Genomic DNA, 27717 nt, shown 5'->3' with positions numbered 1-27717 from the left:
GAAAAATATTCACAAGATAAGTATCATTTGGTTAAAAACCTCGAATCAGAAATTGTTTTTTTCTGCATTAATGTTGCAGAATAGTGGGAAAAATTAGCCATTACTCCATTTCCCAAAGCATGCGGTTGTTAAAATAGCCTTCATTCGATTACTCAGAAATAATCACATAAGATAAGTCTCATTTGATTTAAAATTATCAAGTTCAAACAAGCTTTTCTGCAATATGTATAAAATTGAGGAGAATCAAGGTTAAATAAGTCATATCTCGATTTTCCAATGCCTTCTTTAGATTCCTCGAAAAAAAAAAACACCCAAGATAAGTTTCATTTGGTTCAAAATGTTCAAGTCCGAATATGATTTTTCTGAAATAATAGAAAAATGTAGGGGAATTGAGTGCTTCCGATGCAGAAAAGAGTTAAATTGAAAGCGTTGCATTTTAAAAATGGACAAAAATGTTAATAGGTCCGGGGCAACATCAATCACCAGCCACCGGTTAAATATAGAATCATAAACCAAAATGGAACGATATTTCATACAGTCATAACTCCACTCTCCGATGCGTGCGGTGGCTTTAACAGCCTCAATTTGATTCCTCAGAAAAATCACACCAGAGAGGTCTGCTCGAATTCCAGTCAAAATCAGTGTTTTAGTGGATATATGGGAATGAGGGCTTAAAATGAATCTCCGTTTGTAAGCTTTTACGGCGTCTAAAACTATGTCCAATCGAATCTCCGGACAATTTCACTAAAGAAAAGTATATTTATTAGAGATTAGGTTCTTGTAGGAGGGCAGATATTGGATTTCTTTGTGGTTAATACACTTTTTTCCCCATTGTGAACTTGAAAAGGTTGAGTTTTCCAACTGGGTTGAGTATTTCTTCAAATTCGTTTCAAGATGAAAAATACCCCGATGTTTCTTAAGAATAAAGAATGAAGATTCCTCAGATCCTTATATTCTCATGAGCCTATTTACTTAGCTTTGGATTCATAAGTACCCTTAATTCAATTTCATACGAATCATGAAGTTCAAGTCTTCAGTGGCCTTCATGGCAGAAAGTTCGATTTTGAGGATCGATAAGCTAACTGAACCTAAAAACCAACCAGTGGCCACCAAACGGTGATTCACTTTACCTTGAAAAATAATCCCAACATGGCCCATTGCCATGGACCGTAATTGAAGTTTGGATATTTGCAGTCGATTGCAAAACGTCCTAGCGTCGGAAATGAAGCCAAAACACCATAATGGCCACCACCAGGCGAAGGTGCCAGGGTGTGAAATTTCCATTGTCTTCCACCGATCTGTGCGGTTGTCATCCCCCCATTCTGCAGCTGCTTCTGCTCCCCACTCAATTGCTGATTGAGTCGAAGGGTCATTTGTGGATGGCAGGAATGTTGTTTCGAACTACCTCATGTCCCCTCACGTTGTCTCCACAACACATCCATTCACGGTTTGTTCGTTTGCCGGTATTTTTACAATTGGTTTCTATTTTTCCAGCTAACTAACATACATACAAACAACCCACTCCCACAAATGTCCTGCTGACTCGTTGTCCGGTGCCATTTTATTTTCGAAACGCTTAGCCGAGCTTTGGTGTCGGTTTAATTAATTGTTACGGTTTGTTGTGTTTGCTTTCCGAACCGTTTTAATTTTTTTCCTTCGTTAGGTTTTTTGCACCTCTTTGCTGCTGCCGAAACGAGAAACTGTGAAATTGGTACGATATTGGTTGGACAGTTTTTTTTTGGTTGCCAGCTTCTACCGATCTTTGAGGTTTCGGGGTGTTGATTTTCACCCCCCCAATCATGGGGAAGATACAACATACCCTATACAGTATAGGGTGTTACTACATTTACTGGGGACATTGGCGAGCTGTTTTTTTTTTTGTTATCCAGCTCAACTGTTGGTTTTGCCACATTCGCCCACTCTACGTGCTGGCGAGCAAGTGTTTTGGTGACATTGTGGTTTCACTTTTTAACGGATTTTCCACTTTCCCAACCATGAAAGAGAAAATGTTTTGTGGCTGGGGTAGGTCAAATGGGATTTTTTTCGTGCTTTCATTGTACATAAACTCATTAGTCCACGAAACTTCAACCGGTCAAGTGCACATCAGATAGAATTAATCAGAGAGATTAAAGTTTTAAAACTGCATCTAGTCAGTGATTTACATTTCATTATAATGGTAATTTAATGATACCTGCAATCAAAGCTTAAGGGGGGGGAGGGGGGGGGGGGTAGGGTCAAACACTTTCAAAAAATCGTTATATTTATTTTTTATTTTCTTATTGTAAAACATTTCAAGAATGTTGTGTCAAATTTTCAAGTCAATTGAAGCAAAACTGTAGAAGTTATAGGCCTTTATCTCCTCCTATCTAATACTGCAAGAAAGCAAGAGCAGAAACTTCAAACGCGTTTTTCTCGAAAGCACATTTTTAAAGACCGTGGACATCGTCATTTGAAAACTACTTATCCGATTCTTTTCAAATTTGGAACATATTTTCTACATATAAAATACCAGACCCCAACGTTTTGCTTTTTTGTTTACTTTGGGGAGATTTTACAGATAAAAAATGGCGGATTTTTTCGTGAAAAATCGTAGTTTTTACATCAAACTGCCACAAAAATTTCATCATTTTTTTTAAGTTAAATAAAAACGTTGGGGTCCAGAAAAACATCTATTAAAAATATTTTGCTCTAATTTTTTGACTTCAGATGATTCTGTGCTGAGATACAGTGTCCACCGCAAATCCTGTTTTCTAAAAGGCATCCTCGAAAGTGCTCCGTCCCCGGCTCATTTTTCAATATTTTTCTACAAAAAAATTACTAAATGTTCTTTTAACAATGCTTTGTATAATGCAAAAAATTTGAATACATTTGTTTGAACGATAGCTCTAGAAAAAAATCGTGAAAATTGAGTTTTTTTTACCCATTAGACCCTACCCTCCCTTAAATGTATCATCCATTTAAAATTTGTTTTCTGCAGTTAAATGAAGTTTAGCGTTTGAAATGGAATTGATCTTTCTTAAAAACTTTCTATCAAAAGCACTATTTGTTTGAACTGATAACTTCCTGGTTGATGATGAACAAGATCTTCTCTAAAACTTGTGATACTTAACACCTGGTTTTAAAACATTTTACAATCTAGTTGTTGCTCAATGCCCGTAAGGTACATAATAGATTTTTATTAATAGTCGTCATTACTTTGTCTTCCTTCGAATATATCATCATGAATCCTGATGATAAGAATAGGATGATTTTTTTTTTAATAAGCACTTATAAATTTAAACATCACAACCCACCTAAAGCTGTTTGACACCTACCCACAATTACCTGCCACTAATTGATAAAGTGCTTCCGATGCCGAAAAGAATTAAATTGAAAGCGTTGCATTTTAAAAATGGACAAAAATGTTAATGAGTGCGAGGCAACATCAATCACCAGCTTCCGGTTAAAAATAAAATCATAAACCAAAATGGAACCATATTTAATCCTAATTAAAATAGCAATCAACGCGCTTCATAGAAGCGAAAAATGAACCTGCATTGTGGTTTGCCGTTTGCAAACATTATTATTTATATTGACGTGTACATCTACAAAACATATGTTGACACATCGACACATTTGCTGGACAAGGCCGGTGACTGTCAGATGGCCACGCGTCGCGACGATTTGTGTAATAGAGCATCCGAATGGGGGCCTGTTAATTAGTTGACATAATTAGAATCGGCTTGGTCTACTGTCGATTAAAATCACTTAGTTGATAATCGATTTGAAACATATTTTCCCCCAAAAGATCAATAAGAGAGAATCACATCTAATAGCGCCTGAGACACATTTCAAATAAGTGTCATAAAATGATAAAGCTCCTTTTAAAACTACAGCTTTCAGTTGATTAAAATTCAAACTCACCTTTAGGACGTAAAGGGAATCGAATTCAAATTTGTAAATGAAGATTTGTAATTTATTGGATGTAAAAAAAAGCAAAATAAAGTACATTAAATTTATTTGACCCAGGAGAGTTGCTCTAGTAGACTGAGTCGATTCGGGGACATTTCTAAATTTCTCAAACCCTGGGGTCTAAAATGCTTTGTTTTAGTTCAAAGCTCATCCATTATATTTATACAAAGTTTTTAATTAACGTTTACATGAGTAAATTTGAACTTTTAAGTTTGTGTGGAAAAATAGGATATTTTCTACTGAAAAAAACAACAGGTTTTATGTTTACTCTGTGAAACCGAGCATGTTAATGGTTTCGCTGCTAATATATAAATTCTCTAAAGGAAATTTTCCTCTGAACAACCTTGTCAAAGACTGTAATTTAGTATCTTATTAGACAAAAAGTTAAAAACAGTTTGACAGGGGCATGTCTTTCGGCATTGAAAAACAACGAATTCTATTGACATCACTGCTGGCGCTTCGTGAAGTATTGCACAAAAAGTAGTCATGCACACGCAAAATAATTTTCACTAAAAAAAATAATTGACATCTGTAGTAAATTCTCGCCATACGTAATTTCATTTGAATTTTAAGTGATGGGTCCAGTGAATTCATTTAAGTGAACGGTCAAGTGAATTACACTATGACGTTCGAGTGAAATTTCTTTGAATTTCTAAGTAAGTTTCAAGTTAATTATTTCTCGCCACTTCGATTTCAAATACTTACATTACGCTTTTGCCATAAATTTATTGATTGGAAAATTCCATCGTTATCCCAAGGCAGATCGGTTACTGCGAATAGTGCGACTTCTAAATCTTCCCTACTGCAAACCAGATAATTTGTCCAGTTCAACCCACACGATAACACCTTTAAATAACTTTTTCTTACATCACGTTTAACACAAACTACCGCCAAGATCACCTAGTAAAGAATTGGGAAAATCAGCTTTAAACGCTGCTCTTTAGAATTTGCCATTTTGAACTCTGAAAAAAAAACCCAATTACAACCCGACATTCACTTGAAATTCAAGTGATGGGGAAGTGAATATTTTTTCTCACCTCAAATTCAAATGACGACTGAAATGAATGTGGATGAATTCACTTGAAATTTAAGTGACTGCCGAGTAAAATGTATATGTCGCACTTGAATGGAAGAAAATCACTGGATCCTTGTTTATACGTGAAAAATCATGTGTATTTCAAGAGTGAATTTGGGTTCAGTGCATTACCTCGTTAAGCACCTAGCAGTGATGTCAATTGAATTTATGTTTTTTTTAATGCCAAAAGATATACCCCTGTTAACCAACTGATAACTTTTTTGCCTAATAACTAGAGTGTCCTACCCGGGATTTCTCGGTCGGGAATTCTCGAATCCCGGGAAACGCTTAAAAAATCCCGGGAATTCCCGAAGCCAGTAAAATGTTCTAAATTACTACAAATTTACACGATCTAAATTGGAAAAAGCAATGATATTGAGCAAGGAAAATGATAGTTCTACCACTGATCATACTGACTGGACACTCGATTTCGTTTGTTGGATAATTTGTCCAACAGTACGCAAAATCGATTGCAGAGTGCGCATCGATCGATTTGAGAAATGCTATCCCAGTTAGAAAGTGCCACCCAACTTTCGAAAAAATGCAATTTCTACAATCAAATTGGGCTAAACAGGATCATTTTTCCGTTGGTTTTGCAAACCTACAAAATTTGACAAAAAAAGCCTGAAAATGGTTGAATTTGTGTTCTAAGTGTCATGTCAGTGTGATCAGTGATCTTGACGGCTTAGTCTTAAATATTTCTTTTTCTTAAATGTGGTTAACTCAAGGAATTTGATAAAAACATGTTTTCCTATCGAAAACTTAGTGTAATAGTGAAAAACGCCAAATAATCTATAAAACCAATAATGAAATAATGAAATCTTCCTCAATTATTTAAAATTTTTGAAGGTAGAATCAGACCAGTTTTTCGGTTAAAGTACTTTGTTTTTGGGTCTTTGGTTAGCTTATTGAATTTTTGACGCATTGAAAAAGTTTGAAATATATGTAAGTACTACCTTCAATTTAACAATACCTTATTGACAAGAATTCATACGCAGTAGAGAATTAAAATTCCCGGGAAAAGGATCGTCAGATTTCTCGATTCCTGAGAACGCTAAAATGGCCGGGAAATGGACACACTACTAATAAGATACCAAGTTTTGGTTGCAAAGTGTTCAGCAGAAAATTTCCTTTAGAGATTTTATAAATTGACACAAAAAAAACATTATAATGCTCGATTCCATAGACAAACAAAAAGGGTGATGGTTTTTCAGTACAAAATATTCAATTTTCCCAAACAATCCCGAAAGTTCAAATTAACTCATTTAAAAGTTAATTAAAAATTCTGCAAAAAGAACAATGGATGAGTATTGAATTAATACGAATCTTTTAGAACCCAGGGTTTGAGAAATTCAAAAATGACCACAAATCGACTCTATTGCTATAGGGATATCTTTCTGATCATCAAAATCTTGACAAAAGTTTTTCAAAAAGTATCAGTTTCTGAAAATCGGTTCGGTCGTTCATAAGCAAAGCTCGGTCGTCACGTCACGATTTTCCTGATTTCAGAACTCAATACAGCTCGATTTGAATTGAGTTTTACAGCAGTTTCTTCAAAATTCTTCAAAATTTTTGATTTACTCTCTTCTAAATTATTCATTTCTGGAAACCTTAGAAAAACTGTTTATTTAATGATGGTATTATGAATTTAAATGGAATTTTACCAAAAAACATAGTTTAGATGAACTAGAAGATGAGACTTCATTTTTAAACAGGGTGCCCTAAGCTTTGGCAAAAATTATAAAAAATCATTAAGATAAAAGTTTCATTGACTTTTTTGGCCATATTAGTTTACATTTCACAGCTTATAAGTGTCAGAAGAAAAGAATTCTAAAAGTTTGTCTATAACCCAATTTTTATTGCATATTTTAAGGCGCAATTTTCTATTATTTAGATAAAAGCACTTTTTGAATTCTTTTTTCAGGAAATGATTGGATAAATATAAGTCATTGGATGAATATTAATAATTTCGTGCTTACCGATGAAAAACATCCATACAAAAAAAAATCTGTTTAGACTCGAGGGATCAAGTGAACCCATAACTTACATTTTGGAAAACTTTTTCTTTTAAAAAGGAGGGTTTACTATTGCTTTGAAAAAAAAATGCCATATGGAAGTTCATTATAATGAATAATGATTGAAATATGGGAAGAGAAATAAATATTTTTTTGGCGAATTTTTTTTAGACTTTTTGATCTATGTAAGACATTCCTGTTCGAGATATAGCTGAGGAAACAAGTATCCCCAGGGATCAAATATCTTCCTTTTCCCCCTTCTAATTATCAAGGTTAAAGTTACTTACATTAAAACTTATTTATTTTAAATCATAATTTTTGAAAATAAGTTCAAGGAGTAGCCAATTTTCCAAGAAGTCATGAAACCATAACTAACATCCTGTGAATAAAGTTTTCAAAATTTAAATATAAGTTTTTTATAAAACAAATTCTTTTAAGGGGGGGGGTAGGGTCTAACACTTTCAAAAAATCGATTTTTTTATTTTTTTATTTTCTTATTGTAAAACATTTCAAGAATGTTGTGTCAAATTTTCAAGTCAATTGAAGCAAAACTGTAGAAGTTATAGGCCTTTAATTCCTCCGATCTAATACTGCAAGAAAGCAAGAGCAGAAACTTCAAACGCGTTTTTCTCGAAAGCACATTTTTAAAGTCCGTGGACATCGTCATTTGAAAACTACTTATCCGATTCTTTTCAAATTTGGAACATATTTTCTACATATAAAAAACCAGACCCCAACGTTTTTCTTTTTTGATTTTTTTACTTTGGGGAGATTTTACAGGTGAAAAATGGCGGATTTTTAAGTGAAAAATCGTAGTTTTTACTTCAAACAGCCACAAAAATGGCATAAAAATATTTTTAAGTTAAATAAAAACGTTGGGGTCCAGAAAAACATCTATTAAAAATATTTTGCTCTGATTTTTTGCTTTCAGATGATTCTGTGCTGAGATACAGTGTCCACCGCAAATCTTGTTTTCTAAAAGGCATCCTCGAAAGTGCTCCGTCACCGGCTCATTTTTCAATATTTTTCTACGAAAAAAATACTAAATGTTCTTTTAACAATGCTTGGTATAATGCAAAAAATTTGAATACATTTGTTTGAACGATAGCTCTAGGAAAAAATCGTGAAAATGGTGTTTTTTTTATACCCGTTAGACCCTATCCCCCCCTTAAATGAATCCAGATCGTAGATCTGTGATTGATTTTTAAGTTTTAATTTTTAATTCTGAATCAGAGTTGTGGTCGCCTTCAATGAAATTCTCATTGAATTTTAATATTGGTTAGAAAACTAAAATTCAAAACCTGAACCTTAATTCCAGGGAGGAATTCCTACGAATTTGAAACCGAAAAGTGAAATTTGGATCAGAACCCTCAACCAGATATCTCTTATTTGTTTCTGAATATATGGTTTTCAATATGAAACACATTTGCCGATGGAGAATCATATAATCGTTCATGTTTGTTTTAACAAAACTTGTTTTAAAAAAAATGTTTTGGACGCAAATTTTCATAATTCTAAGGACTCAATTTTAATTTTTGTTGGGTTTTGCAAATAGAATGAAAATATCTGGACAAAATTCGGGAATCTGGAATGCCAAATTTTGACTGAATTAATATCAACAAGTGAGACATTTTTTTAACAGATGTAGAATTGTAGACCTGGAATGAGATTTAGAGGTTTGGAGTCGAGATTGTTACTCTTGACTCTATTTAGTTGTTTACACAAATACCACGGTGTCTCTGATAGAACAACTTAATCATTCGAAAATTACTATTCAAAAGCTGGTACTTTCCCCTTGAATATTTATGAGCCCAATTTCTAAATAATCCATCACGGGGTCTGGACAAGGCTGTAGGGACGGCTAGGGGGAGGGGGGGTTGGATTTTTAAACCCCCCTTCTCTCATGAAGGTCCGCTCTTAAAATATTCAATTCTATATCAAGTTTTAATAATTGAGTAAGGTTATTCAAAAGTGACATACGAGTTTTAAACTAATACGAAAACCTCGAAAACTGATCCTAGATTCGAAACTCTGCATCAATTTCTATAAAAAATTTCCACTTGTTGACTGAATCTCAGTTCTGAATATTAAATTTTAAATGAGATGAAACTCATTTCGCAGGCTCTGGTCCCATATTGCCAAAATCATGGCTGGATATCTTTTTTATTTTTTTCTGATTCTGTGTCATGTTTAGGATTCTTGATTTTAAGTTGGAATCATCATTGAAAAAAAAAGTGATAAAAAGCTGTTTTGTAATCCAGGTTCAAATTTAATTTTGCTAATCATTTAAAATCTCATTCATGATTTAAAAAATGCATATGTATTTTCAATATTAAAAATATAATTTTGAAGTTTGAAATAAGCAAAATAAAAAAACATTCTGAATTTTTGTTTCATATTCAGAATTGAAGATCTTAGCATTGATGCGTACGAAGAATTCAAACACAACAATGTCAATCCAGAGTAATAAAATCAAAATCAGATTCATCATTCAAAATTTGTATTTTTATTTAGATTCACTTATCGGATTCAGTATAAATAATTGAAATTGTTTGTTCAGATTGAACCTCAAAATATCAGAATTTTAATTCATAATTGCAGATTCTGAAGCTAATATCGGTAACTTGAGCCGAAAGACAAAATGGCCTTAAAAAGTTCGCGTTTTTTGAACAAAGATCCTGACCATCCCGGTATAAATAATGAAATTTTACAATGTCAGCTAAACTTGGGCCGGTTAGTAAATTCATTTAAAGTAAACAAAATTTTGTTATAAAAATGTCATGAATGGAAATATAAGAAAAAATGAAAAATTATTTATTTTTCTTGAAAAACAATATGTTTTAATAAATAATTAGTTTATGTTCTTATAAATGGTTCAATTAGTTATTTAAACAATAAAAACATGAAAACTAATGGAAACTAACTTAATTTTATTTTTTTTTGTGATATTTTTATCACGAGAATCGCGAAAAACATACAATGAGAGATGTCAGAAATTCGGTGGGCCGTTTTTCAAAATAAAATGTATTAAAGATGCAGATTTCAAACATTTGAGTGAGTTGAAGTCTCGCATTCGATTTCTTATAATATCATTTTAAAATAAAATTTAACATTTCAGAGTAGTTGAGCTCAGGGTAACAACAAATTTATGTAAATAAATATACCTCAGAGATGGTTCTCAATATGTTCAAATTCTATAATTAAATACTAGATTTGGTCACCCTCTCAGTCTCGTCATTATTGATTCATCTCTATCGGTTGGAATTGAATGTTACTGAACAGAAGGACAATTTTTTTTTTCAACAAAATTCCTTGATCCTCATGAAAAAATAATTATAAAATCTTTTCAAATATTTGTTTATGAACTTTTCAAATAAACAAGCACTTATTTCAATATGAGCTCTCAATTTATCTGAATTCATATTAATCAAAAGTTTTTCAATACCAATTCAATTGAATGATTTTTCTTTGATGCAAAACACCCATTTTTAAAAACTTCTTGGCTTCAAGTTCGTTTTTTGAAGACCACTAAAATCAAAACATAAAATTTTAAGATTCATCTGATATTAAAAATTCGGACAATTTCAAAATCTTTATAACCCTAGCTGGTTAATTGTCCTTTTTTTTTGGTGGGCAGCTCTGGTAACCCTATTCAAAAATCTACAAATGAGAAATTGTAGAGCTCCTCATTTCAGGAAAAGTCAGAATATTTGACCTAAAAAATAAGTTTTATTTCAAGTATTTTGCTCTAATGGTTCCTGAGATATTGCTTCGAGAAAGTAAGGTTCGGGTTATATAGACCCTAGCCGCAAAGGATAGTTGATATTTTGATCTGGAATTGAGAATAAAAAACTGTTGTTTTGTAGCTTTTAAGATAAAAATAGCTGTCCCGGTAAACTTCGTTTTACCTTTTAATAAATAAATAGTAATAAATGTTTTATTTCATCTACATGTCCTTTACTTCATCGTGCTCGCGAATCGCTTTTTATGAAAATCTTAACAAAATTATAGCCGTACAGGCTTGTTTCCCATTTAAAGTTGATTTTGTATGGGAACCTTCCTTCCATAAAAAGTGAGACTCTTGAAACTATTATAAAAACCTTCTCTGACCCCAAAAACTCTCGGATACCAAATTTTACTTCATTCCGACCGACCGTTTATACGTGATAGTGTTACAAAGAAAATGCCTCCATTTTAATATTTAAGATATCAAAAACAGAATCAAAATTTAAATTTGGAATGCCTATAAGGTTCAAAATTATGATTCAGAATTTACTTTCAAAATTCAGATTCATATTCAGCTCGTAAATAAGTTAAACAACCAATATAAAAATATCAAAAAATTGTTTCGTTTAAATTCGTACACTTTTTGATCCAACTTGAAATTTTCAATGTTTTTATTCAATGCTAGAATTCAGCTGAAAATTTCAAACAAAAGTTACATTTTGAGTTTATTTTACAAGATTCGTATGACGAAAAAATGGATTATCTTCATGATAAGCTGATTAAGAAAAAAAATCTGCAGGGAATTCCATATTTCTTAGTGTATTGTTAATAATTTATTACAGTTTTTGTCAAAAGCCAAATTACAAAATAAAATTTTCAGTTTGGATCAAGTTAACAAGGATTTGAACTACAAAATACAAACCTCTTATTTCACCTATGAAAGTTTGTTTAAGTTTTATCAGTGGTTAAAATTTCTAAATTTGCCTTAGATTTGGTAGATTCAGCTGTTATTATCTCAGCTTTTTTTCTTTGAAATTAAATATTTTAGATTTATGTTTTCGACCGGGAAGATATTTTTGGATAATAATTTTTGGCTTTTTACGGTCTGAGATTTTAATTAAACAACTTTTTATTTGAAAAACCAAATTTTTCAAATAAAAAGTTGTTTGATTAAAATCGCAGACCGTAAAAAGCCAAAAATGATTATTAAATATTTTTTTGGAACAAACTCATTCGATACTCAAAACAAGTGATAAATCTACCAGATTCTTGAAAAATTTCAAATGTTTTATCAATTTTTGAAAGATAGTTTCCTACTTTGCCATTAAAACTCTCATTGTACAAATGTAGCTTACCATTTTAAAGGTTTGAGGACATATTTTCAAAAGTTATAATTCAATACGAAAAACTATCAGTGTAAAACACTTGATAACTTCTCAAAGTTATTTTAAATGCATGCATTGTTTGAGCAAAACTATCATATGAAAATCAGTAGCCAGTCTTTTTTTTAAGATCATGGCCACACAAAATGTAAAAAATTGGTGTAAAAGCCTAACCTTCATTCAACCGACCGATAAAGCTGTTCCAGTCACATTAGAAAATAATAAAAATGTAATATTTATGTCAAGCATTGTAACGCCAATGCATCTACATCACTAGAATCGGTATGAAATTACTTTTCTTGTGCATATTTAACTAGGTATACCTAGTTAAATTGCCTAAACCTTATGTTAACATACTCAAAATCTAGTGCAGAACTGAGTTTAGATATATGAATTGTCTCAGAAAATGCAAATTGAATAGTCGTCATAAATTCTGTGTTTCATACAGTGATGCGAATGTCATCCAAAAGACAGTCGGGATCGTGATAGTCCATAACATTTTCCAATGACATTCGGAAAGATCTCAATGACATTGACAGTCATAAAAAAAAAGTTAAACGACTGGAGAAAATGCTACTCAGTTTTGCAATGAAAGTCGCTCAAAAAAATGTCATCGGATTATTCATCTCGATAACATTTTTGACTTGTGGCAATCGAAGATTCTGTAGGTCCTTTGACTGTCAGAATGACATTTTTGAATTTTAGATTGCGCGAATGTCATGGAAAAATTCAAGAAAATGTCATGATTTGGACAATCATGAAGTTCATTGGCCACGGCCAACCTGACCGGTTCCGAAATCCAAGAAATCAAATGATCAGATTTAAACTTACGACACATTAATAGGAAGCTCTTGATCTGTACATGATGAGAACTTATAGAAAAAGTGGTTCGAAGCCATCTGGTCGGTTTCAGAATCCGAAAAATCAAAATTATCTTCCTATTTATGTGTCACCTGTTAAAATCTGATCATTTTGCTTTTCCGGATTCCGGAACCGGTCAGATTGTCCAGTCCACACGAGCAAAGTCTCACTTCCAAAATTCTCCAGAATAAAACTAGCAAGGAACCATTTTACCTGTCGCGACTTTCATTTTTTATAAGACCAAGCCCACTAATGGTTGCTAAACCACTGATAAGCTGATATAACTTCCCATGCGTAGTAGAAAAATATTCATCGCCCAGAGTTCCTGGCGCCAACTAGCTCATCATTCCCTAAGCTTCGTTTCCCGATCATGTAATGAAACCAATAGCTAAATTCCGATTTTTTCGTAAATCATTCAATTTTCATTTGACACGAAAATATTTTTTATGAAGAGTTATGTAACTCAGTTAGCTTGAATTTTAGTATCACTGTATCGGATCAATTCCATTCTTATTGAAGAAGAGGGTATGATCTTTTGAAAATTTTATCCAAAGGAGAAATTTGACGAAATTTCAGATGATCTAAAATGTATCTTCTCTAACAAAATGCCTAGACTACATCTGACTACATCGTTTACCAGAATATCCTTTTTTTAAAGAATTGCGATTTTTCCCCAATAAGATAAAGAACAGAAATCTATAACTTTTATTCATTTGCTAAAATTAATTCTTAAACTGTTAAACTTTCAATCAATTATATTATGAAATTATTTTTTTAAATTTTAATATCTATCAATTGGAATATTTTTTTTTAAATATGAAGAATTGATTTTCATATGTAGGAACGTTTCAAATTTTGTTCCTCAAATTTCAAAGCTCCATGAATCTAGTGCATTTCAACCATCGGGACCTTTTTTCACTGGGAGGAACACATAACAAAAATTTAACACCATAGCAACTTATACTTTTGCACGCATAAAAATTGAAGCAGGCTAAAAATGCTTGGTAGAAAATGAAATTTCCATATATTTTTCTACGTGTCATTCGTACACGTGGAGTAATTTTTGAATGCTAGCGCCCCATCACAACTAGTGTATTATTCACTTACTAAGACCAGGCCCACCAATGGTTGCTAAACCACGAATCGAGTACATTCAGCAACATATCTATCAAGCCATCATCGCACCAACAGTCGCTATCTTGATTCGAGAAATAGCATTCAAGCAGTAGGTTGTTACAGGATGCGTTTATGTAGCAACCCGGTAGCAACGAAGCCGGTCGTTTCTATCAGAAAATAAACAAACACAAATACCAACTTGGATGGCAACAATGGGTGCGAAAATCAGTAAGTAGATAAAAACGCAACCAATCAAAACATCTAAAATACCGACCGGAATAGCAACGCCCGGTGGGTTTAGTCTAACATTTCATTGAGATTCCTATAAATGTTACGATTATGATTCTGTGACATAAAATGTTGAATGTCATGATAACATTTGCCAGTATGAATATCATCGGAGCAACGACCGACTTTCCCGTGCTTAGCTTTACATTTTTCTCCACGATTCTCATAATCTCGATGCAAGTTGTGACATTCATTCCAAATGTTATTTGACATTTTTCCGAGGGAATTTCTCTTAGCGATGACATTCACAATATCCAAAACGGACATGACTGCGATGGTCGTACTGATGAATGTCGCTCTAGGCTTCGGACAAATGTCAAATGACATTCGGACAGTTATCATCACTGGTTTCGTATTTCAAATGTCTGAAAATGCCAAAATGTGACAAATTACGTCAGCTTTGCAATTCACTATTCTACTGTGACTGGAACAGCTTTGGCGGTTGATTAGTTCAAAAATACGGGTTTTACACCATTTTATTTCATTTTTGTAACCATGATCTTACAAAAAAAAAAATACAAAAAACATTCCATATGTGCAACATATAGCTTCTAACTTCAGCCTACTTAAGTGCAAAGTGGAATTTTTTTTTCGAGCACTCGTTAACTGATTTACAGCCTTCTTACCGAAGCTTGTGTTTAAAATAAAAATTTTTCGACTTGTAAGAGAATTTTTAGCGAAAAACGTGTTTGGCGCCATTTGAACACTCGCCATTTAAATAAGTATATACAAAGTGTAGGTATGTTTAGTGTTTAAGAACTTAACAAGTTTATTTACAAAAAAACAGATTTGAATTTAACGATGGGTTTATTTTTGTATTAAATGAATTGTTTATCAAAATCACCTATGGTGTTGAATAAAGTAAGTGATTTATAAGATTATATAATATATGTATTTCTACACAAATCATGCCATATTTGATATTCTCATTGAGAAAAACATTAGGTGCGGTTAACGTGAAAAGTACTCAAATGAGAACTATCATGCAAATTCTACCTCGTGAAGGACAAAACAAGACATGCAAAACCGAGACGAAACACAAACAGGGAACTTAAAAGCACGCATTAACATCTTCCTCTCTAAAATAACTATGAACTCGATAAAAAAACGGAGCATAATCCGCTGTTGCTGCTCATATCCGGTTTGCTAGTTTAGCCCGGTAAAACAGTCCATCTCACCTGCAGGCTGGCGAGCAGATGCTGGAAGTGGGGCATCGGCATCGTCCGGCTGCCGGAACTGGCCGCAGAAACCGCATCCGAAGCGACCGTACTGTCGGACGCGGTCATTTGCGAGTGGGATCTCATTAGCTGCTGTTTTTTAACGGTTTTAGGGGATGGTAGCATTAGCAGGGGTGGTTTTGGGAGCCATTTTCCAATTTGTGTTTGCCATCCGTTCCAGCAGCAAACCGAAGCACAGGGGTGCAGAATTTAGATTTTCGGATTGGGGTTGATTTTTTTCCATCCAACGTGTTACATAATCATAGCGTTCGGAAAAAATACACGCAAGAAATAGAGCACCAGAAAGCCGGAAGAAGATTCGATTCGCAGAGTTAGAAAGTTGTAGAAAGAAGGGAAATGGGTTAGTTACGTTATTTGGCAGCGGTTAATCCTGCCGGAAGCTCTCATACTAATGGGTAAATTCGGTTAAAGGCAGCATGTTTCTTATTATTAGCAATATTAACGCTTTGGGAATGCCCCTTCTTTTCTTACCTCGTCTTCCATGACGCTGCTTTCGGCATTCTGGACGGTATCGGCCGATGGGCGCTGTCGATTTTTCCCTCGAATTTTCTCCCGGTTCCGACGGCCGCTGTTGGGGAAAAAGAATTTTCAATTATTTTCGGTTTTAGGGAGATTCCTTGTGGGCGAGTCCATTATCATTTTTGTTTTTCAGCTATTCAAAGTTTTTTGTTATTTATTTTTGTATTTTGGATTTAACCTCTGCATACCGGGAATTTCAACTTGTACAATATATACGACTTTTACTCTTAGAAACAGAAAAATAGATAAAATTCTCGTGAAACTTGTAATTTTTTATGGATATAAATTTACATACACTGTATCAAAAATTGTCCGTACAGCACGTACCTTGAAATCCAAACAATCAAAATGTGCACTACCTCAGTCAATAAAAATACCACAATTACATCATTCGCTGCAAAAACTAGTCCTTTTTGTAGATCAGTATTAAAAATGTTTATTAATGAAACCTTAAAAAAATCAAATTCATTTTGTATAGAAAGTCCCAAAAACGACGTCAAAAAATTGTCCGTACACTGAGGCCTTTGTCAAATATTAGTCAAGTAAACAGTTATATGTCAGTCTGTCAAACGCAGAAACGTGAATTGAATCTCAGCAAAGACAATTTCCAGTGATTTGAGCGATAAATACGGTAAAATGAACTTTATTTAGCATAAATCAGTAGATTTCAACAATTAGAGGATTAAATTAACAGAAAAATGTCTACTTCTCACAAAAAAAAATACCCGTTGACATCCGGAAACTGATTGTTGACCTGAAAAATGACGGTAAAAGCTTGTCCGAAATTTATTTATTTACTAGTCTTCGAATTACGCATAGAATAGTAAAACGGCCATGATCGTCGGTTCAGTATGTCCTTCAGAACTTTAAGAAGACTAACTCCCTGGAGACTAATCGTATAAGCTGATGATTGGTTTAATCGTATTTTCGGGTCAGAATCAAACAATCATTTTTATATTTCTGTAGACGCGTTATATGACTCATAAATCTAATTATTTTTCTCCGTGAATGAATGTCAAGTTTCCGGTGCCATTTGCACTGAAAGCATACCACACCATTACATGGCCACCACCGTGCTTAACTGTCGGTCACACATTTTTCGGATCCAATTCAGTATTTGAATTACGCCATACTCTTATATGTCCGTCAGACCCCAAAATATTAAATTAGCTTTCGTCAGTGATTATAACGTTCTGCCAGAACTCTTCGGGTTCCAGGACATACTTTTGAGCGTATTCCAGCCGCTTTTTCTTATTTCAAGCGGATATAAACGGCTTCTTCAGAGCAACACGACCTCGGTATTTTTTCTCATGAAGTTTGTTCCGTACCGTTTGAGTATTAACCTGTTTGTTTCCAAAATTCTTCAGGCTGTCTGCTAGTTTCGAGGCACTGATTTTAGGATTCTGACTGATTTCCCTGACAATGATGCGATGGTGACGATCGGTAAGCTTCAGTTTGTGGCCTCTTTCTGGAGTGGTCTCCAGGAAGTTGGTTTTCTTAAAGTTCTGGAAAATATGCTGAACCGACGATCGTAGCCGTTTTACTATACCTGCAATTTCGGACAAGCTTTTACCGTCATTCTTCAGGTCAGCAATCAGTTTCCGGATGTCAACGGGTATTTTTTGTGAGAAGCAGACATTTTCTTGTTAATTTTTGTGGTTTTAATTAAGAGGAAAATGTCTGCTTCTCCCAAAAAAATACCCGTTGACATCCGGAAACACGAAAATCTACTGATTTATGCTAGATAAAGTTCATTTTACCGTATTTATCGCTCTGACCACTGGAAATGGTCTTTGCTTAGATTCAACTCACATTTCTGCGTTTGACAGACTGACATATAACTGGTTACTTGACTAATATTTGACAAAGGCCTCAGTGTACGGACAATTTTTTGACGTCGTTTTTGGGACTTTCTATACAAAATGAATTGGATTATTTTTAAGGTTTAATTCATAAACATTTTTAATACTGATCTACAAAAAGGACTAGTTTTTGCAGCGAATGATGTAATTGTAGTATTTTTATTGACTGAAGTAGTGCACATTTTGATTGTTTGGATTTCAGGGTACGTGCTGTACGGACAATTTTTTGATACAGTGTATCAGGTTTCATGGAAAACCAGCCTGCTCAGTCTGATAAAACTGCAGCTTTTTTTCCTTCGAATGACTTTGTTTTTTTCACTAACTTTCCACAAATTGTTATCAACAACAATCATATAATAAATGTGGCAAAATACGCGAAAGACCACGTGTCGACAAAGGTTCGCGCATTATGGCGCACACACATTTGGGACTCATTCAGTAGGCAATAGTGGAAGTGTTTGATTCGTAGTGCTCGCTGATCTGGGTGATTTCTGGGTGAAAATATCCGTCACCATATTTGCCGGGATCAGTCAAGAAATATGATCTGATACCTACTTGAAGGCATTTAACCTATAGGGATATAAAAATGTGTTTTTAAAATGCGAAAGTTCCGATGAGTTCAGTAATAACAAGTGATTTTTTGCCGGAGTACGATTAGTTTTCAAAAATACGATAAACATGCTAACAAACATTTGATGTTTCAGTTATTGATCCAATTGATGTTCCAATTCAGACCACCCGTTCAGACCACCCGTTTTGGCTTTTTACTGCACGATGTGTTTTGATAGAACAGTTTTTGATTTTTATAAATATATCATTCAAATCGATTTGTCTTATATTTTTTCTTTTTAAGAAGACGTAGATCTAGGGTGGTCGGATTTACCGGTTTTTTTCAAATCCGGCACGCTCTTTTTATTTAACTCAAAATTAAGTATGACCGAGGTTCAAAACATAGTTCGATTCTTTGAACTTAAAGTTAAGTACCCTTTTTCCTCCTTGCGATGGATCAAAACGGAGTTCGAACTGCGAACTCAAAATTGATCCCTTTTTTTTCCTTCGGCGAGGGATCAAAGCTGAGTTCCACCTTATGAACTAAAATTGAACTCACTTTGTTGGACTGAAAACACTTAGCGAGTTCAGTCCGAACCGGAGCAGCAACCAGCGAACACGTCGCAAAATTTTGTCGTTCCGGAACAATTACCGGAAGATATGAAATTCTGTCCGTCATTGTCATCATATGGTGAGCGGCTTGGAATGTCCGGAAACTTCCGGATGTTGTTTACTTCCCGTAGGAAGTAACATCCGGAAGTTTTCTTTGACCGGGAATGTCAAAACTTTCCACCGCTCTGTAATTGCAATGTACCGGAACAGCAACATCCGGGTACAACAAATTTTAATCATCCTTTAATGCCCTGAAAATTAGCTACCCTCGAAAAAAAGGATAAATTAGAGTTCAGCTGCCGAACTTAGTATTGAGTATGCCTATCAGAACTTAGTTTTGCTGTTGCCCAGTCAAACTCAAAGTTGAGGGAAGCCACCGAAGTGCTGTTTTGAACCAAAACTACTTAATTTTGAGTTTAAAAAAAAGAGCGTGGGTATTTCGGTATTCGTAATTTATAAAACCGATAAAACCTGTAAAACCGGTATTTTCCAAAGCATATCGAATGCATTAAAAAGTTTCGTCTAATTGCAGTAGTAATGGCATAAAATGCTCAGATAACGCAATAGATTTAGCAACAATTTCGATTGAAAAATATGGTATTGTGTCTTTAAATTATCCTTATGTCATAAATTTATCATCATTACCATGATAATCATAATATCTATCATCTTCATTTCATTATTATAATATCGCTGTTAGGTTGCAGAAATTATAGAAGTTTCATATAATTTTTAACGAATTTGTGTCCTGTACTCTGTTATACAGTATTCAGATTTAAGAACAGATTTAGTAAAAGTTTTAAAACGTCTTTCATGAAAATGATATACAAAATATTTATATTTTCATATACAAAAAGATTTAACGGTAAATTAAATTGGGCAAAACACAAAACTCTGTGAAAAAGTTTCTGGGTGACAGAATTTCAGATTTTTGTTGTCCAAAATACGAATGTTTTCCCCGCAATTTAGGTCGTGATCGTATTCAGTTTGCGTTTCAAACATTAAAACAATTAAATAGGAATATAAATTTATTCGAAATCCAGTCAAGTTCAGCAATAAATATAGTTGTTTGGATCTGATCCATACGTGTTTTATTATAATTCTGTTGCAAATTTATAAAAATATTGTTGCGGCTTTGTCTGGAAAAAGAAAATGCTTCCACAGCGTTAAAAATTAAAACAACAGATAAATCAATTTTGCATGTTTTGACCAAATTCCAATTTTTCAATGAAAAATACAGTGATTATTGTGAAGCAATCTTAAATTTCTTGCAGCTGTATCTTTTCTTCAGTCATTGTACACTTGAACAATCTTTAAATGTTGTGGAGCGTTAGTTCAATAGCTGATCTGAAATGTGTAAAGTTTCATGAAAAATTATCTTCATACAGGGAGATGGCAGCTTGTCAATGTTCTTTTGAACGCCACTATAGCTTTAATCCAAAAAGTTACATCGACAAGTTTTAGCAATAATCAAATCTAACATAAACCTTGCAGTAAGGTTTATTGAGCTTAGATTTTGAAGCTGATTGAACAAAATTTGAGTATTTGCACTCATACATATTGGGTAAAAAAAAACCTTTAGCTGTGTCAATTTTATTTTAATGCAAAAAAATACTGAAAAAATTACCGGAAATACCGGTTTTTTACCGCCTTAATAGCCGGTATTTCCGGTATTGGAAAATGGACGGTTTTACCGGTTTTACCGGTTTCGGTAAAACCGGTTAGACCACCCTACGTAGATCACATTTCTTTATGGTCTTAAGCGTCCAATTTAGTTCTTGAACGATTGGTATCGCTGAAAACATCGTTTTTGCTTAACTGGTGCGTTTTGTACAGTTTAACCCCTGCCATTGGAATAATATATTTGACATGAAAATGTGTTCTGATTCAATAAACTCCAAAATAGGTTAAAATTGTGTTCTTGAAAAATTTCTCTGTGGTGTTCTGTTCTGGAACTTATAGAATTAACAGCTTTTAAGAATAATAGTCTTTATTTGAACTTAATTGTGTTTTAACGTAAGTAGTTATTTCGTTATCTAGAGATATTTTTCTGTTCAAATCAGATTCAACACATTTTTCAATGTCCGAGGAGCTTCATAGACGCAGAGGGAGGGAGAAAATTTCTAGAGTTAGTTGAAAACGTCAATCACCCTTTTTTCCTCATATTCATGACTAAGCTTGCCAGATTGCCCGGTTTTATCCGGGTTTGCCCGGATATTTGATGCAAAATTTCGAGAAAGTCCGGTCCGGCCCGGTTGCCCGGATATCGTGAAAAAAGTCCGGATATTGCCCGGATTTTTTCACAATTTTCACAAAAAAACCACAAAAAAATCAAAGTTTTTGAGTAAGTTTTAGCAAAATCGATTCACGGTATGGAATTTTTCAACGGTTGTTTCAAATAAATTCGCTGATTTACTTTTATAAACCATTAAATATTTAAGTGTTCCAAAAGGTTTTTGGAAGTCTGCAATTACATCAATGAAATATTAGTTTTATTTTTTTTTGCATTTTTTCTTTGCTTTCATATATAATAACACCTAAGTTTTGCCCGGTTTTTGCCCGGTTTTTAGATTTGAAAAATTGAAATCCATGCCCGGATTTTGCCAGGTTTTTTTGAAAAAATGCCCGGAATTGCTAGGCCCGGATGGGGGTGGAAAAAATTCTGGCAACCTTATTCATGACCTTTTTGATGACATTTTATGGTACCGTATTTCAAAAGCTTAGCTGTCTTGCCTTAACCTGTTCTAAGCTTATTGGAATCATCACATATTTTAAACTTCAAAAAATAAATTAATAACTGTGTAATCCTTGAGAATTTTTCTCATCACTAAATGGCTTTTATCAACCTTCCAAAGCTTTTCGAAAAATATTTGTTTCGGGGAAATTTGACTTGCAGTTTTCTGGGGTTCCCCTGGCCCCTGGCGAATTTGATAATATTAGATTCATTGTGTGGGTAATTTATTCCAACTACTCATTATTTCAAATTTTAGTCAGTTTCTGATAACCTGGTAGAACATTTCATCTGTGATATTATTACCAGGTTATCAAAAACAGGTCCGAATCAAAATTTAAGAAATATAAATAACTTCTGACATCTTTGCTGTATTTAAGTGTTTTATTAATTTTTGGAATTGTCAAAAATACTTCTATCTGACGATGTTTATATGTATATTTTGGTGTCCCATGAAAGTTTTGACCGCTATCTCGAATCTCCCGGTAGGAATAAATCTTACTTAAAAAAATACAACTTTGGCTTTGCTTCGCTGTATTTCATTTCGCAATTGATCGATTTTCTAAACTTTAATTCCAGCTTTTTACCGTTAATTTGATTCTAATTTTCATAGAACATACTTTATTTCTTAAAAACCCGAGTTCTTAAGAATATTAGAATGATAATAAGAATATTTGAAGTGTGCGCACGGGGTAATATTGATCTGAACAGCTTTGAAGGGTTAAACCCTAACCATGATAAATAAGTTAAAATATTATATTTCAAAGCATAGAAATCGCAGCTTGTCCAAATTCCGTTTTTCGATACAGTTTGCATTGTTCCATTGTGTAGGTTTGAAATTTTTGAAGTTTGACTAGATTTTTTGAAATTTCTGAAGAATGTTTACTGTTACCTTCTAAAATGTACTTAAACCTTCAGACATTTGAATTTTGAAATATGAAACGTTATTTTTGGAATTTATTTCTTATTATCTACTGGATTCTGCGCATAAATGTTTACTTGTTTCTGTACCTAAGAGCATCATAATTTTGAATGAACTATTTTTTTTGTATGAAAAATACATTGAACATGAATATTGACACTGGAAGTTTATTTTTGACAACTCCTTTTTTTTTAATTTGACAAAAAGTTTAAGAATCATTATTTTTGACAAATTGGAAAAAACTTGGTTTGTTTTTGAAAATTTCAAATGTAAGAAAAAATATAATTTCAAAATCTTGAAATAAAAATTTTTCGAAGGCTCGCATACAAAAACCCTTCCTGATGAAATAAAAGCGTTTAGAAGCAGCAGGTTGATTTATGTGACAGTTTAACTTTTTTTCTTTGTAAATTTATAGTTTTGGTGTAGTTTTTGTTGTATTTTGAGGTAAATTTTTGATGTTTGAAAAATAGGGACGTTTTCCAAGCGTAAGCCATTATTGGACAAAAGGCAAGCAAGGAACCTAGCAAACGAAAAAGTTTGTAGGAAAAAATTAAGGGGAAAAGTGAGAGGGCCTAAAGAATTGAATGGAGGCAATTTTTTTTTGTAGTTAAAACTTTATAAGTAATGATTAAAAATTTAGCCCCGTATTTTATGCATTATAATTGTCCATCTTTCGATTTTAACTGTTGTTCGGCCTTAACACATTAAGGACCGTGATGTTGTTTATTTGGACCGCGAGGAAATCTTAACCAAGTAACACCGAAATTCAGCATTCTGTGTCTCATAATTCACTAGACCAAAAGTTACAAATACAGTATCTTTGAGCCACCAAAAGTAATGTGTTCAATTTTGTAGGATTTCAGGATTACTTTTATACCATTTAAGTTTGTCCTGAAATGCCTTAGTTTATCAATTACTAGCATTTCTAAATATTATGAAGGTGTTGTGTATCCTTTATGATCAAGAAAACTCGTTAAAACCATCAATATAAAGACTGATCAATGTTACCCCAAAGCATTCAATTCTAAACAAATACAAAATCGATTTTTAAATCAAATTTAAAGTAGTCTAATAAATTTCTTCAACCATGTACATATATGTATAAAATGTCACATGTATATGTCACACTTTCCTTAACAAAAAAAAATATTCGAGATATATTGAAAAAAATGTGATCAATCTTACTCCACACTCAAAATTTAAATATTTTGATGTACAGTTAAGAAAAAGAAACCTTAACTCATGATTATTAAATTGTTTGTATATTTTTCAAATTTTATTCCGCATTTGATTCTGAATTTCGTTTGCTGATCCTTCACTGATCCTTCATACTTCTTTAAATTTTGTGTATCCGTCAATTAAAATTCTTTTTTAATCTTGATTTTGAAATTAAAAACGCATTGATAAGTTTTGAAATGGGGTTTTTACAAATAAAAAGTGTTTATAATTTTTTTTTTGGTTTATTACACCATTTATTTTTAACATATTTACGTAACATAATTTATGATATATTTAGGATTCAGAGTCCAGATCTGAACGACCGCTGAGGGTAGAGTTCTTTAAAAAATTATTATTATTATTGAGGTTTTGAGATCATCTCCGATCTTGTAGGGGTTTCTTTGATCCCTTTGAATATCAAAAATATTTACTTAATCGATCAGTTAATGATTAAGATTTTTATCGCCGATATAATTGTTGATTATATTATTTTAATGGCATTGCGGCGAGATGAACTTCTAAGGTAGAAATGTTTTTAAGTAGTGAAGAATATAGCTGGATAGATGAAGCGAGTGCGCTTCGTAGAAGAAGTGGAAAGGTGGTGAAGAATGTAAGCGGAGGGCAATTTGTGTAGAAAGCTCAAAACTGATCGGGTAAACTTTTGCTAGGCTCACTGACTGACTATGTAGAGGAGGCGAAGCAGTCGCAGATCCTCTTCACAGTCAGCCTAGAGTGGCTTAGGTGTATTCTATACACACCTAAGCGAGCAAAAGAATACCCGACAGCCGCTTACAAGAGCAATGCCATTAAAATAATATAATCAACAATTATATCGGCGATAAAAATCTTAATCATAGATTTCATTGGCAAAAAAGGGGGGGAAAATGGGGATAATAAAAAATGTCTTGCGACACTTCCAGAAAGTAAGGCACGCTAGGTAGATAAGATGCGAAAAACAAAAGTAGCAAACTACCTAAGCGAGAGCCCGAAAAATCATACATCGCTAGATTCTGCACGCATTTCAGATTGCTCTTGTAAGCGGCTGTCGGGTATTCTTTTGCTCGCTTAGGTGTGTATAGAATACACCTAAGCCACTCTAGGCTGACTGTGAAGAGGATCTGCGACTGCTTCGCCTCCTCTACATAGTCAGTCAGTGAGCCTAGCAAAAGTTTACCCGATCAGTTTTGAGCTTTCTACACAAATTGCCCTCCGCTTACATTCTTCACCACCTTTCCACTTCTTCTACGAAGCGCACTCGCTTCATCTATCCAGCTATATTCTTCACTACTTAAAAACATTTCTACCTTAGAAGTTCATCTCGCCGCAATGCCATTAAAATAATATAATCAATCGATCAGTTAGGACGGAACAAATTTAAAAATCACACATTTATAAAAGGTTTCTATGTTTGTACCCAACACGAATTACTAAGAATAAGAGAAATCTTATTCAGAATATTAAATGAATTCCGAATATCGTGAATATCGTGTTTTAAAACTTGTTTTAATACCTCGGTTTTAAGTTTTCATAAAATATGGTACATTATTAGGGTGGCAATGGATGTGTGGGGAAAATTTAATGATCGAATCAAGAAATCCGACCAATCGGCCCGAATCGACTGATTGTCCCAAAAAACTGACATGTGCAGATTTGAGTTCAATCGGATTCGAATTAGATGTGCCTCTAAGCAATCAAAGTTTTAGTTCCCAAGTGTATATTCGAAACATTTTTGAATTTTATGTATAAGAAGTTAATATGAGATTTTATGATTGATTTCTAATTTAGTTTCAATATCTATATATATATAAATGAATTTCTGTCTGTCTGTCTGTTCCCTATAGACTCGAAAAGTACTGAACCGGTTTGGGTGAAACTTGTCAGATGGGGGTATTGGAGGCAAGGGAAGGTTCCTATTAGACCCCTCATTCTCTCATGAAGGGAGAGAGGGGCTCCCTAAACAAAAGACAGTTTTTTGCATGGCTTCAGAACCCATCAAGCAAATGAAATCAAATTTGGCAAGGGGTGGTATTTCGGAACAAGAAATATTTCTATGAATATTAGGTACCCCTCCTTCCTCTCAGTGGGGTGATAAGGAGGGGGGGGGGCTACTTTACAATTTTTCATATAACTCGAAAACTAATCAAGATATTGGAACGAAATTTGGCACGGAAGGTATTTGGATACGAAAAATATTTCATTGATTATTTGAGACCCCTACCTCTTTCCAGTAAAAAGGGGGAGGGGACCTCTTTCATATTTTTTTACACAACTCAACAACTAATAAAGAAAGTGGACCAAATTTGGCATGGGAGAGTATTGAAACGCAAGAAATGTTTCTAGTGTCATTTTTTACCTCTCCATTTTGAGAACCCTCTGATCTTCCTGTGGGGAAATTTTTAAGTTGGGAGGGTGCACTCATACCATTTTTTACATCAATCGAGAATTTATCCAGCAAATGGAACCAAATTTCGCTTGGTAGGATATTCAGGTATTAGAATGGGAGTAGACTCAATAGCGGCACGTTATCCAAACATACGGGAAAATTGTGCCTAAAGGGGGCTCCATTACAATTTTTCGCAAAACTCGAGAACTAATCGAGCAAATGGAAACAAATTTGATATGGGCGAACATTTGGGTACGATAAATTGTTATATGCTTATTCAAAACTCATTTCTTCTTCAATTGGGGATGAAGTCAGCAAAGAGGGGAGCTCACATTACATTATTTTGCATAAACCAAGAACTTATCAAACAAATGAAACCAAATATGACATGGGAAATCATTTGGGTACGAAAAATGGTTCTATGATTATTTAAAACACCATCTTTTTTCCAGTGAGTACATAGGAAATGGGGAGGGGGTCCAATACAATTTTCTTGGTATAGAATTAATCAAGCGAAAAAAAAATCCAATTGACATGCGAAAGTATTTGAGTACAAGATATATTTCTATGGATTTTATAGACCCTTCTGTCTTGCAGTGTGGAGAGGGGAGTTTTTGAATACGAAAAATGGGATCCCTCCTTCCAGCATTTGCGGATGATAAGGGGAAACGGGAGCTTCCATACAAGTTTTTTTTTTGGCATAAACCGAGTTTTTATGATACATACAAAAAACTTAATTTGAATAATTTCTTAAAATTTCATTTATTTTTGGATGGTGTTGCAACGCACACCGGGTCAGCTAGTAATATATAAAAGTTCTTCAGTTCAAAGAAAACAATTTCAAAATTCCACCAACGTTTCACGGTTCATTCAAGTGTAACTTACAGCAGCAATAAGTTAAGCTTAGTTATCTATCGACATATGTTTAATATTTCATTTGTTATGTTTATGATATTCGGTTTGTTCGATCTTCTGGAAAAGATGGATTCCCAAGATCGATTCAACCAAGGATCCAGGATCGATCCACCTGAAATATCGATCTCTGTTATATCGATCTATTCAATTTTGTTAAAGAGTAGTGCAGCCTGAGGGTTACTTCATGCTGGAGTTAGTAGTAAAAATGACAAGAAATCTCATACACTTGATTTTTTTTTTCAAAATACATACATTTATCCAATTAAATACTTATTTTTGTGAAATTAATTTGCGGCTTTATCGGTGAGGGTTAAAGAGTTGAAATGAAAGACTATTTCAAATGCTCTTCGCTCT

At 33.6% G+C, this 27717-nt stretch overlaps 1 protein-coding gene across 5 annotated transcripts in view; it reads right to left on the bottom strand.

Moving 5' to 3' along the window:
- LOC129745268 (protein madd-4) overlaps nucleotides 1-27717 on the bottom strand; it is a 797076-nt gene that overhangs the window by 45229 nt on the left and 724130 nt on the right. For 3 of the 5 annotated variants that reach the window (XM_055738232.1, XM_055738235.1, XM_055738234.1), the window contains exons 14-15: nucleotides 16124-16220; nucleotides 15593-15724 (exon numbers count right to left, since the gene is read on the bottom strand). In XM_055738232.1, the coding sequence (XP_055594207.1) occupies nucleotides 15593-15724; nucleotides 16124-16220 (229 nt within the window). The remainder of the gene's footprint in view (nucleotides 1-15592; nucleotides 15725-16123; nucleotides 16221-27717) is intronic. The other 2 variants (XM_055738233.1, XM_055738236.1) reach the window with 2 other exon arrangements.

This window comes from Uranotaenia lowii, chromosome 2 (genome assembly GCF_029784155.1).
Source record: "Uranotaenia lowii strain MFRU-FL chromosome 2, ASM2978415v1, whole genome shotgun sequence".
NCBI lineage: Eukaryota > Metazoa > Arthropoda > Insecta > Diptera > Culicidae > Uranotaenia > Uranotaenia lowii.
Note: the sequence above shows the minus strand (reverse complement) of the source record. Positions and strands in the feature narration are given on the sequence as shown.